Source organism: Cydia splendana, chromosome 16 (assembly GCF_910591565.1).
Source record: "Cydia splendana chromosome 16, ilCydSple1.2, whole genome shotgun sequence".
Classification (NCBI taxonomy): domain Eukaryota; kingdom Metazoa; phylum Arthropoda; class Insecta; order Lepidoptera; family Tortricidae; genus Cydia; species Cydia splendana.
The window spans coordinates 8,545,364-8,559,300 of NC_085975.1; the positions used below are offsets into that span (position 1 = coordinate 8,545,364).

The window sequence follows — 13,937 nt, forward strand, 5'->3', positions numbered from 1 at the left end:
AACTTGCTCGTACTTAAGTAACAATACAAAATGATGTCAAAATGTGGTCCATTAAAAAAATAGAGTGCCACTTTTGGTCTCCGTCTTCAATTTTGATTCATTTTATACTAATAATTTTATTATAACCTCTGAATAGCCCCTTCAAGCTTTATAGCTCTGCTACGAAGTGCTACGCCGTAGCTTGTAGCAAGTAAACTTCGTTACCTATGGTGAATGATCACATAAAATAAGAAATCCGATAACATTCTGTACTAGACGGGATTGGGGTTTTTCAATGATTCTGAAAGAAATGCTGCAAGTTAATTTGCATTAATTGGAAGATTGTGAGTAAACGAAAGTATTGATATACAAAAACAAAATAATAAATCACAAAAATCAAAAACCCACTCGCAAAAAAACAAGTCAAGTAAGTGAAGGATTTTTTTACAAACGCCATGCATTACAAAAACCTTTCATTTACTAAGCGCCACTTGCACCATCCCAGTAACCCGGGGTTAACCGGCTAAACCGTTAACCCAGTGTCTAATTGTACTGGTAACCATGGTAACTCCAGGTTTAACCGGTTAACCCCGACTTAGTGAATGGTGCAAGTGGCCCTAAGCAATCCTAACTTACCAACATACGTGATTAGGAAAATTTATGCAATTTTCTTTGTTATCAGTAATCACTGCACGTCTAAACAAAGGCTTATCACTATTTACAGATAACGTTTATCCTTTAGAAAGTTCTCAGTGAAATGCCAACGGGTGGTATGCTTGATAGCGAGCCGGCTAGTCCGCGGGACCCGATGTCGTGCCTTAGCAGTACTAGCTGATGCCAGACACGGTGGTAATTAGAATTTGGTGACACGCTCAGCCTGGGGACTCATTTGCGAACTTAGGACCGTCTGCAAATGATACAATTCAATGTTAATTAATATAATATTGCCGTTAAGAGGAGCGTCCATCAGACGAGTTTGTCCACTTTATTTTTTGACAGCAGGTGTGTAGATGTGGCTATTGTCCGCCGCTCCAGCAATACTTATTTTTCTTCATTTATTTTATACTTCACGCATTATTTTATGCCACAATAATTAGGGCGCTATACAAGTATTCAATTCGATATATTCATTGAAATGTTTCATCCAGATATTTCAGAGCTCATCTGCTATGATTTAAGCCCAGTCATTACTTTAAATAAATAGACCTATCATAAGTTTCCAATAAAATTTAAAATAAGGATTTGAAATCACTAATAATATTCGAGTCTCGTTGCAATGTTGATTTACACTTTCCTTTTGCTACTATTATTTATTTTCTACATGAGTAAAGAAAGAAAAAAGAATTCACCTCGCTATAGGTACACATAACGACATTTCATTAATATTATGTTGTCGTTACTTTTAGCTGATTTGATACAATTTACATTACGGTTAATGTTGGTAAGTAAGGAAGTTGAACGCTATTAGAAACAAGTTACTACAAAGTTGCTTAGTGGGTACAATGCAGCAAACGCGTTCGCAACGGTTCGCACCGCAGTCGTTTTAAACCGTTCGCCGAAATACGTTAAATAATTTCGTAGCTACTAATAAATAATGTCTTTCGAAATGGATAGTGACAGCGATGTAAGTAATTATAAATGCTATAAAAGATAAATAGGGAGACTGAACCGATCGAACGTTTTTATTTAGTTCTGTTCGCTAGAAATTTCTTCTAACCATAGTAGGTACCTATTGCGTGACGTTAACTTTTTGATATTCATTTCATACCACAAAACTACCATAAAATTATATTTATTGGTTAACAGTGGTTTATTACCGCCATCAATACTACTGCCATAAAAAATAATGGGAGCTATTATAAAACCACTTGTCAAAAAGACAATATGAAGCTCTTAATTCAAAATGTTAAGTATATTTTGGTTTTATTGTGTGTATGTACTTAGCGATGTCGCTCCAAAGCTGCGTATAATAAATGAGTTCTTTGATTAGTCGTACGTCGTAGCTACTTGTGTTTTTTGTCCATATCAAAAAAAAACATTAAAATTTGTATTTTACGTGACTCGTGCGTTCTCCTTTGGATTTTATCACATTGGAAGACGTCGTTTATTTTTTTAATATCAGACTACGTAACCGCGAATTGGGTAATTTGGGTTTATTTTTTGGTACATAAATATTTACATACACATTTCTTTGAAAATTGCGCTCAAAGTGTTATAAGCATTGAGTTTTTCCTGTTGATGTTGTGTATGCATCGCCTGCTTTGGTCCTTCTCCGTCCATGGTCCATGAAAGGTTATATAAAAACTCTTTAATAAAATAAAGTAACAATATCAAGAATAGGCTTGTTATAATAGATAGTCTCGTAAATGTTTGACGACTTGGCGGTTTAGTCATTTTTACACGTAAGTATTTAGACAATGAATATATCTTATGTAATTATTAGTAACATGTTTGTGATCTTAACTGTACTTGCCTGTTCTGAAATACCACTTATATGTAAAATGCTGTAATATATCAGTCACACAAGTCTAAAATTGAAGCATTATACAAGCACGCAAACCTCTTTAATAGTTTGTTTACGCATGCCCTGCTCGAATTAAGTATGTTAGCCATATTTTAATAGTCTATTTACATGATCAGCCCTAATAAAGACCTACAACGAATGCCATGCTAATTCGGCAAGCTTTTCAAATTGATATAAACCTGAACAGTCTCGGTTTTGCTGCCAACCGAGACTCGCGTGTCTCGACGACTTAAAGACGAAAAAAGATTTCATTATTTTTTCCATCATGCTGAGGGCTATGATAAAACGTGCTCTTGACGGAGACGAAGAAAATGCTCTTTTAAATAAGACGATTAACATTTTAAATGTATGTTGTTCAAATGTTCATAGTAATGTGTTCGGTTGTATAACTAACCCTTTACCAGGCTGGCATTTTTAAAATATATATATATCCCTTAACCTGGTAAAAAGTTAATGGTTAATTTTGTGTAATTAATGGTTGATTTTGTGACAGAAAGAAGCGCAGAAGTCGAAGGGCAACTTATCTGAGGGAGACGACGCTCTAGATTGGCTGAAGCCGCGGACGCTTATCAAACCTGACGACCAGGAGGACATTCCAGAAGCCGTAAGTTTTGTTTAATTAAATAGCATTTTTAGAAACAAACCACTTAATCTGTCTTCTACCACTTCTCTTCATCTTAATGTGACCTCTTAGATATAATACCTAATTGAGTCGCTTAACTTCAAACGCAAGCCCACGACTGGAATCCCCAAGGAAAGCGGAAACGTGGCCGCCCTAAGCAATCCTGGCGACGGACGATCATCGCAGAGGCGGCGACCATTGGTAAGACGTGGTGCGAAATGAAGCGCGTAGCTCAAGACCGAACGGGATGACGTAGTACTGTGGATGCCCTCTGCCCCATCTAGGGGACATAGGATATTAAAGAGAAAGAGAACCTCAAACTCGGGTAAATCCATCTGTCAGATTATGCAATTTTGGTATTAAGAAAAGGTAATAGAGGGTAGATATGTGCTGAAAGGGTCGAATGGATTTACCCGAGTTTGAAGTTAAGCGACACAATTATGGGTTATACTCGTACTTGTATAGATTTTTGTATCAATTCTTAAAAACGACTCTCACGATATTTAATGACATTTACAATATGAAAGAGTATACGGATGAAAATTAAATCTAGCTTCCTTTGCTTCATAGGAATCCTTCCCGTTCATCCAGACATTAGGTATACGTATTTTTTCAAAAAATGGTAAAATATTTGATGCAATAATTTCCTAGGACCTTGACGAAGATGTCGGTCGGATCCTGACACAGATCAACCCGCAGTGGGTCGCGGATGAAGTCGCGTACCACTACGGAAAGGCCATGTACACGTATAAACCTAAGCCAACGTTTGGGAAGTCGTACCCGCTGTTGGTCTACCAGGGCACCGCCATTCGTAAAGATTCCGACGAAGCTAAGGCACAAATTGCGGCCGGTTATGGTAAGTTGATAAATTACGATATTTAGACATAGGTAATTAATATTCCAAGTGTTGATTTTTTTGATACCTATATAAAAGGTTTTCGATATTTGGATAATGGATTAATTATCCTGTTTTACTTAAGAAACCAAACATCTTTTAATAGTTTTAACACACTAAGCGCCACTTGCACTATTACGATAACACGGGGTTAACCGGTTAAACCTGGAGTTACCATGGTTACCAATACAATTTGACACTGGGTTAACGGTTTAATCGCTTAAACCCGGGTTAGTGGGATGGTGCAAGTGGCCCTAAGTAATGGAGGTAATTAATAGAGATTTTTTCTTAGTAGCAACTTGTGCCACGGAATATCTTTTTGAATTGTAACAAACCACATGTTTGTAATATAACTTCATTCTATTTAATTTCTCAATAAGTATTAAGTTTTACAAAGTGTCAAAGAATGAAAGCAGAATGAAATCAACGACGTTATAAATATTTGATACCTAAACAAAGATAAATCTTGGAGACCTACATATGTTATATATAGTATGCTATATGTAGTATGTATGTATGTATAAGTATTATTATATTGTTGTAGATTTAATATTTATAGGTATATTCTTCAGAAGTATGTAGTTTCCAATTTAGTTTTTTGCACCTCCTAAGTAGTTTAATGAACATTATCATTTCTCCACTACCTAAAGGTTGTCTGGAAGAGATCGCTCTTTAGCGATAAGACCGCCTTTGTTGCCTCTGTCTTCATGTATTATGTATGTCTCTCTGTAAATGTTTTATTGAGGTTGTGCAATAAAGAGGGTTTGTATTGTATTGTATATGTTTAATAAGGTATGGTGAGTTTCGACGACGCGGGGCCAAAGCGCGTGAAGGTGAAAAAGACGAAGCAGGACGCTGAGGAGGAGGAGGAAGCAGAGCCAGAGGCGCCGCCGCCCGCCGGCGAGGAAGCCAAAGTGGAAGGTCATACAATATTTTACAACTATCTATTCTTATTGTACTTTTATGCGACCATAATAAGAGCGCTGGCGGCCTAGCGGTAAGAGCGTGCGACTTTCAATCTGGAGGTCGCGGGTTCAAACCCCGACTCGTACCAATGAGTTTTTCGGAACTTATGTACGAAATATCATTTGATATTTATCAGTCGCTTTTCGGCGAAGGAAAACATCGTGAGGAAACCGGACTTAATCCAATAAGGCCTAGTTTACCCTGTGGGTTGTAAGGTCAGATGGCAGTCGCAGAAGGCGCGATGGTCGCTTTCGTAAAAACTAAGCCTACGCCAATTCTTGGGATTAGTTGTCAAGCGGACCCCAAGCCTCCCATGAGCCGTGGCTAAATGCCGGGACAACGCGAGGAAGAAGAAGAGAATACGAATACCGATAACGTAGGTAAACTTATGTTTATGATGCCCAAACTTACATCACTGGAGCTTGCACTATGTGCATTTTGCCGCTCGAGCACATCATTATTTTAAAGTCTTTATTCTAAATTTAACTTTATTCCTTTTTGATGAATCGTACCAAAAAACATCATACAACTTTTCTTGATTAGAATTGAATTTATTATTAATTCTTTTATAGACACATTTTTTCCTAAATTTAATACTTTTCTCAAAAAACCGTCAACAGGGACATATTTATTTAATGCTAAAATTGTGAAACGGGGGACTTTAGTGTGAATAGCCATACCCAAGGATATTCATACCTACTATATTAGTTTCAAAACTGAATTAATTATTTTCACTTCCCCATACATTGGAACCTAACTTGACCGAATCAATTAGATATAGATTAACGAAATAAATGCAATTACCAGTTAAATGTTTAAATATAGAGGAGCAAAAGCCGGAGGAAGAAAAAGAAAAGCCAGCGGGGGACCAACCTCCAGAAGTGGCCGAAGGCGAGCAGCAAGAAGGAGAGGCCGCTGATGATCAGGCCGAAGCGGTTGAGGGTAAGCATTAGGTTTCATAAATTTTCCAACAGGCATTTTCGTGGAAAAAAAAAATCTGGGTTTTCCAGCGTGAAGTAAAACTTTAGCACTTGTGATAACAGCTTAATGGCTAAGACAATGACGTCATTCTTGTGGATGGACAGAATTTTCTGATTTCGACGAACAATTTTTGTTGTCTTAACAATAATTTAGAAAATTTTGTAAGGATAGTGGGAAACTGTTCTAAATTTTACAATTATTTGTCAACACCATAAAAAGTTATCATCGAAGGACAGAAATTTCTCATGTCCAATCACAAGTATGGTGTCGTTCCACAGTGGTCAGTTTGCACATACCACAATTGATAAACTGATCAAAGTCACTCAGAGAGATCTTAAATTTCCCATGAAGTAAAATTTCGCGAACGTTTTAACGGTAACAGATGATTTGTTTCTGACTCCAAGGAAAGAAAGAACACACAAATAACGAGACCCGTGTTGAGGAGCAAATAAAATGTATTTTATTTTTTATAACGGGTTAAGTATGTACCTACAAAGAACTAAGAAGACACATGCCAACCCCCGACTTAGTTCCTATCTCTCCTATCTTATGTACCTATAGATGACTCCACATTTTGACCACTCTTATCAACATAGCCGAGGAAAAGGGTGTGGATGCCGAACCACCCTTAGGAGATGAAGACATTGTCATCAGGCCCCGCGTCAAGAAGCTGGCCAACCAGTTCAACTTCTGCGAGCGGGCTGCTCTCACATTCAACAACCCTCGACGTGTGAGTCCTGTTTTTATTTAGATCAGTGTCTCAATTTATCCCGTTGTAGCTTAAAACGGCCCGAGAGCTTAAATCGGATTTACATTTGAAAACCTGGCGGTAAGCAAGGGCGAAGAATCGTACAAGAAATCTTATAAATTGGCATTACCTAACTCAGGGTAGTCTTAAACTATGCTGGGGCCCTTGGGCACATAAGAATTTGGGGCCCTTTTGGAAAGTAAAGAAAGCGAATTAAACTACCATTTTTCTACTATGATCTTCTATTTATTATGGGTAATCAAATATTCTGTTACTATCTGTCCTTCGGGGCCCCCCAAGGATGGGGGCCCTGGGCACGGGCCCCGTGTGCCCTTATGGTAAAGACGGTACTGGCCTAACTTAAGTATGTACATATGAGTTTTCAAGTGAGTGAGCGTTTGAGTAGTTTTCGAATCCTGACCACATGTTCAGTCGCCTTCCTGCATTTTTTATTAACGTTTTCTTTTGGTGTACCTATACGAACTGACCAATATTACTAATTTATTTATTTCTGGATATCTTCGTGAATATCCTACAACCTTTTAAACATTAAAATAAAGTTGTAATTTAAAAAAAAAACGATAATTGTAACTTCAGTCAGTGGAAACTCAAACGATACCACCGGCGCGAGCGAACTTCAGTGCAGTGGCCCTACAGAGCATCATATTCGACTTCTACCAAGAGGACTATGCCAGGAAAATGAAAGAGAAGGAAGACGAAAAACCTAAGAGAGTAAGGATAGTTACGCTATTAACCTGTAAGATTTTAGCACTTTATTCTTCATAGTTTGCTTAGTTCTTAATTCATAGAAATGGAACATAATGTAGATCGTTACCACTTGCGTTCCATTTGTGTGAAATAGGTAAAAATATTGTCTCCGATCGATTTCATAGTAGGTACCTAGCTGTGTTAAGTAGGTACCTGTTAGCAAAACTATTAGCTTAACAACCCTGCATACAAACTTGTATGCAGCGGTGCCAAGCTAAAGCTAAAGTCAAATGTTTACGTCGCTTTTGACGCATTTCATTATTTGATGAAACGATGACAAAGCAGTATTAAAAAACCGGCCAAGTGCGAATCAGACTCGCGCACGAAGGGTTCCGTACCATTACGCAAAGAACGGCAAAAAAATCACGTTTGTTGTATGAGAGCCCCACTTAAATATTTATTAATTTTATTATAGGTTTGCGCGATGTACAAGGGAGGTAAAACTTACCTTATTTAAAACGTACTGTACTTCCCTGTATACGTGCAGCCTATGGAGGTTCTATACCCAGCGGGCCTACGGGGCCCTTCGGATCCAATACAACAACGCGTTCCGGGTATTGATGGGGCTGCCTCGTTTCTGCAGCGCATCAGGGATGTTCGCAGAAGCACGCGTGGACTGCTTTTATGCGACTATGCGCAAACGATGCACATCCCTGGTGCGCCGGGTGCGGGCCAGCCCCAACCCTATCCTGTGTGTGATAGCGGACAGACTTGACTGCCCGTATATGAGACACTGCTGCGAAATGCATGTTTCCAGCAGTGTATATATATTGTAATAGTTAATTAGGTACTAACATTAGGAACGTAAGTCTACTAACAAATCTGTATGAGTCCATAGTTGCTCGAAATAAATATTTTTCATTCATTCATTCATTCATTCATTCATTCATTCATTATTGTCTGTTTTTAATATTTGCTGTTATAGCGGCAACAGAAATACATCATATGTGAAAATTTCTCCTGCCTAGCTATCACGGTTCATGAGATACAGCCTGGTGACAGACAGACAGACGGACAGCGGAGTCTTAGTAAAATGTCCCGTTTTTATTTTTACTTTTTGGGTACGGAACCCTAATAAATGACAAGACCTTTTAAGCACTATGAGGCATTCTACCAGTGTCGCTTAGGAATATTATTCTTTTGAGACGCCACACTATTCTTATGTGTACCTACTTCTGAAATTACAGGAAAAAACGGACTGCTTCGTCTTTTTAACCTCCTCAGTGACATCACTATAGATGGCGTGTACTTTCATATACAAAAATGCCTTTAGGTATTAGATATACCTTGCTGCTTTCATTGTATAGTTTTGTGCCTGTGACAACGTTCAGCCGAGTCCAATTTTGCTTTTCATTGTTCTATAATATCAGTGAAACTGTCAGACGCACAAAACTAATCTCAAAAATATAATAAATAAATAAGAGAAGTCAAATACGTAGATAAAAAACCATAGTCAAGTACAAAAACAAGCTCGTTAATAAAAGTGTTTTAAATGAGATACAAAGTTAATTCAATAATTTTACGTCCAGTTGCGAAAGAAAGCGGCCAAGCATGCGAAGTCCGCGCAACAGATTCACGACGAACAACTCGCACAGCGCGTTCGCGAAGCTTGGGCCGTGCTAGAGCGGCTGGTCAACCAGAACATCTATGACGATATTGGTAAGGCGAATGCACTGCTTATTTCTCACACACTTTTAAGCATCAACATGACTTTAGGTACCCGTTACTCTTCCAAATAGATTGGTATTTCAAGTAGGGCTCGCGGTCGTGTCCGGGTTTCGTGTACACGTGTTCGGTACCCGTTTCCGAACTACACGTACACGGTTTTCTGACCCGTTCTACACGTGTAGTCGGGTACGCGTGTAATTAAGATCCGTGTATCCGGGTACCCGTGTACCCGTGTACACGGCGAAACGGACCTTAACACATTCAACACCAAGAACCCGACTGTCGGGTACACTGTTCGTAGCGACTACGCGCTACATACGACGAAACCGTGAATACGCGCTACGAGCGTAACCCGTAGCACTTAGTGGTATTGAATGTGTTAAATACACGCGGGCCTAACCCGTCCTTAGCGTGTAGCGGAGATTGAAGTAATGTATAGAGTTTTAAATAAAACAAAGGTTCAGGTTCAGGAGCTCCGATTGTTTAGCAGTTTTATTTTTATCGGATGTTCAATGTGATTGATATGTGTTGTACCAATTTAATTGTTTTTTCACCTCAGCAGCTCGAACAAGGGTACTTTGCTACTTAAAAACAGTGAGCAAAATGCGATTTTGCTAAAGGAAAATATAACATATTCCGTTCGTGATAGTTTCAGTAAGCATAACTATGTACTTTTGTATTAGATAATCATTTAGGTTTACTTTAATTATCAAAAAACTACATCAATTAAGAAAATGAAATACCTATCAATGAATTCAACGGTTACTAAGATATTGTTAATTTTAATATTATGATTATTGAAACAAAGTGTACTTACCTACCTATTATTGACATTACCAATCAATCCAGTAAAACTGCAAAGTAGGTAATTGAATCTTCCTAACCTCCCACATATTCAATCGTATGTCTTCATAGCACGAATCTCCGCTACACGAGAGTGAAGGGTCGAACCGGCGGGTAAATAAGATCCGTTATTTCGGGTATCCGTGTACCCGTGTACACGGGTACCCGTGTAAACGTTTCCGAATCCGGGCGGGTTCGTGTAGTTCGGGTTCTTAAGCCCGGCGGGCTTAAGAACACGGGTACCCGTGTCAGCGTGTAACACGTGTATCGGGAGCTCTAATTTCAAGTTTCCTATTTCAACAGAGGTAGAGAAGAAAGAAAGGTTACCAAAGCATGAATTTTAACCAAGATTGACGATTTTATAACACTTTAAACTGTCGCGTTTTGTACACATAACGTTGGAATTTAAGGTAGAAACAATGATATTATATCGCGGTAGACCCGTTTTTGTAATTGAATATATTGTCGATTTTCTTCTCCAACAAACCGCTCATACGAAACGTTACTCTTATTCTTATTCAACGCCTAACATCCGTTGCGTTCCGTCAGCGTCATACATTCTGCCTCTAATCTGTAGATGTCTTTCAATCTGTGCCGCCCTCAGTGGGTCAACTGTGTATAGTTTGCAAATTACAAATTGGCAATCAATATCATGATGTATTGTCCTCAGCTCAAGACTACCGCTATTGGGACGATCCGTCGGACGAGTTCCGTGAAGGCATGGGCTCTCTGCTGCCGCTTTGGAAGTTCCAGTACGAACCTATGCGCAGCCACGCAGTCTGTGAGGTCGCCTGGAACCCGTACTATCAAGATTTGTTCGCTGTCGCATATGGATCGTGTAAGTAACTCATTATGTGAAGCTTCTCTGGACTGGTCAAGTTATTATAAGAAAGTATTAGCTAGCGCAAGTTCGCAATTTCATGTAGGTAAGTAGGCAAGTTCTGCAAGGATAGCCGCTACTTGAACAAGACCACTTGAGTTGTTGTGGAAATGCACGGACTCGTTGGAACCAGGCAATCAGTTACAGGTACAGTCACCACACGGGATTGTTATGCCATTTTGGGTTCTTGCTAAATTGGAAATTTTATACCTAGCGTAAGTATTGAACCAACCAATTTAGCTAAATAGACCCTAAATGGCGCAACAATCGCGGAGCGTGATGGAGTGGTATATAATAATATACGTCCAATAGGACGTGGTATATTGGATGGACCTATAAATTGTTCGTTGAAATATCAGCATGAGCATCCGCGGGGTGTCCGAAATTCGTTCTGATTAAAGTTACACAACGAGTAGCATTACGAATGGGTACCTAAGATTATGGGTACAACTTTACTTAGCCGTTTTTTCTGGTATTATATTTTTATTAAAAAATTACACATATAGTTTAACTAGACGGGCCCGCAGCTCCGCTCGCGTAAATGAAATAAAGAGTTCGTCTTATGTTTAATTAAAGCCTGACAACAGTTTATTTAACCCTGAGATAGTGTCGCTGCAAACAGCTTACGTATGGCAATAATGTGCGTACGTCATGTATAGTCGGGGTAGTGGGCATTGGCTTCATGTTGATACTCGTATAATGTCAGAAACATTGCTTACAGAAAATTCGGTTCATTCAGTTTACCTATTCGTCAAAATCTGATTCTAAATATTCAATATTAATATATTCATCGTTTTCTGAGTCTGACGAAGTCTGATTTTCATCAGATGTTGTGTCGCTTTCAACCACCAACCTCGATTATAAAACGTTCAGTTTCCAATTCGATTATAGGATTTTTATCGTCGATCTACATAAACCTTAAATGAAATATTAAAGTTTAAACCAAACAACTAACCAGTTCAATAAAATCGCACTATAAAATGTCAATACCGGTCATGTCAACAACCAACTTCAAAACATTGTTTATTGGAATGCTATGTAATCCTTCGTCTTTTTTAAGCTGTAAGTATTTGATTGCATTCACTACAATTTTTTCGCATCTTTGGTATTATTTTTTGGCATTTTTGTAATAAAACCGTTTATATTTGAATATATTCGTAGATATTTTCCGTTTGTTTACATCGGTGACATTCGATGACATCCAACGTTCGTTGTCAAAGAGTACTTGTTGCCAGTAAAAGAAATTAGTACCATTGAAAATCCGCAAAATGGCGAGGGTCAAATAAACTGTTGTCAGGCTTTAAATACCGACATTATTATGTATTATGTATTCAACCCTGCCATGGTTTAAAACTGTGATAGGGATTTCTTATTTGTAGCCGTTATTTAGATAACTCAATTCGCAAATTTGACAAAAAATGATGTGATTTGATAAAAGGCAAGATTGTATTTTTTCATCTACACGTATTTATTTAAAACTTGTTTCAAGATAAAATTATTATTTGTTCTTATAAGCCTAGTTGCAAAAACGTTCATTAGATTAATTTTCGCCTTAAGACGAATATGGACGACCACCGCCCTTAAATCGCCTTTTCATACAAACATAGGTAGTCTAGTCCTCTCGGTCTTGCGATAGCTCTCGCCAGTCGCCATGGCCGAGGTTGAGCAGGGGCCTATTTCTCGTACGTTACAAGTTCACAAGTCTACAAGCTTACATTTAAAATTTCATTGTACAAGTGTGTTTTAATTCTGTTTCTCGTAGGAATGATTCAAGGCGGCTGTCTAAAGTTAGAAAATAGGTTTGTTTACTATGCAAAAAGGAAATGCAATGGCCATTATAAATGTTATCTTAATGTCAATGTCACTGTTATGCATCATAATCTTAATAAGAGCAAAATAAAATGGCTGACTTGTGTTTTCGGAATATACAAGCGTATAATAATACAAGTAGTAATGAAAAGCGTTTCTCAAAATTATCAATTACAAGTGTAAAATCAAACTCAGTTTCGTCAGTCACTCTATGAATGTTTACCTACAAGCTTCAGGGTGGGTCAGTTTTTTTTTATAATACGGGTGAATTCGTTACAAAATTATTATGTTATTGGTCATTTACTGGTTCTTTCCCAATTATAATAATTTCATAGGAATGAGTTTACTGTTTTTTTTGGAGAATAAAAGCTAAATTTAAATAATATTACTGATTTTAACGAAGTGCATTCAAATCTTACACGTTTAAGATCTTAAAAATGCAATATCTTCATTTATTTATTAATCGATTTTTACCAAAAACGCATATTAGCAGTTTATACTGACTCCTCATTATTTCGTGATAAGTCACAAGCTACAAGTATAAAGTACAGCTTTTGAGAAACGAAATTACTATTTTAGTATATAATATCTACTAGTGTTTGTCAACTTGTGAGACAACAACACTTGTGAAAACTCTTTTATCCCCGCTCTTGTAACAATTATACATTTACGTGAAACGGAAACTTGTAAAAAATATAGAAATACAAGCGTTACCATAGATACACACTTGTATTACAAGACTTGTAACGTACGAGAAATAGGCCCCAGGTCTTGAGCAACTACGTCGTTTCAGCGGTACCTGTCCACTCGGGCGTCTCCCATTTTGTTGTCCCAAGTACCTGCGCTCTCTTCACGGCACGATCCTCTCCCATTCTCTCTAAGTGTCCGAGCCAACACTGAATTTAGCCGCTTTTGTCTCTCAATATTTCGCCACTATATCGGACCACATCCTTATTTCTATGGCAACAAAATTATATTACGATATTTGGCTGACTGCTGACTGTACATTTGCTTATTTTTATCAGGTGGCTCAATAATATCTGAACATGCACTTTAATCTACCTACATAACTTACTATCAACTTTGTATTTTTGGCCCATCTCAGCATTCTTAGCCCGTTCCCCGGACGAATGGCAATGTTTGCCGAAGCCGTGAAAGTCAATCTGAATAATATAACTCAAAAATAAATTTAAAACAACAAAATACAAATTGATAATAATAATATAGTAATTACTTTGATTGATAAGAATGATA

At 37.9% G+C, this 13,937-nt stretch overlaps 1 protein-coding gene across 1 annotated transcript in view; it reads left to right on the plus strand.

Annotated features, from left to right (window-relative positions):
- LOC134798179 (dynein intermediate chain 2, ciliary) overlaps window positions 1-13,937 on the plus strand; it is a 32,016-nt gene that overhangs the window by 6,697 nt on the left and 11,382 nt on the right. The window contains exons 2-9 of the mRNA XM_063770527.1: window positions 2,997-3,107; window positions 3,777-3,981; window positions 4,813-4,941; window positions 5,812-5,928; window positions 6,564-6,697; window positions 7,313-7,447; window positions 9,013-9,142; window positions 10,665-10,832. Of these exons, the coding sequence (XP_063626597.1) occupies window positions 2,997-3,107; window positions 3,777-3,981; window positions 4,813-4,941; window positions 5,812-5,928; window positions 6,564-6,697; window positions 7,313-7,447; window positions 9,013-9,142; window positions 10,665-10,832 (1,129 nt within the window). The remainder of the gene's footprint in view (window positions 1-2,996; window positions 3,108-3,776; window positions 3,982-4,812; window positions 4,942-5,811; window positions 5,929-6,563; window positions 6,698-7,312; window positions 7,448-9,012; window positions 9,143-10,664; window positions 10,833-13,937) is intronic.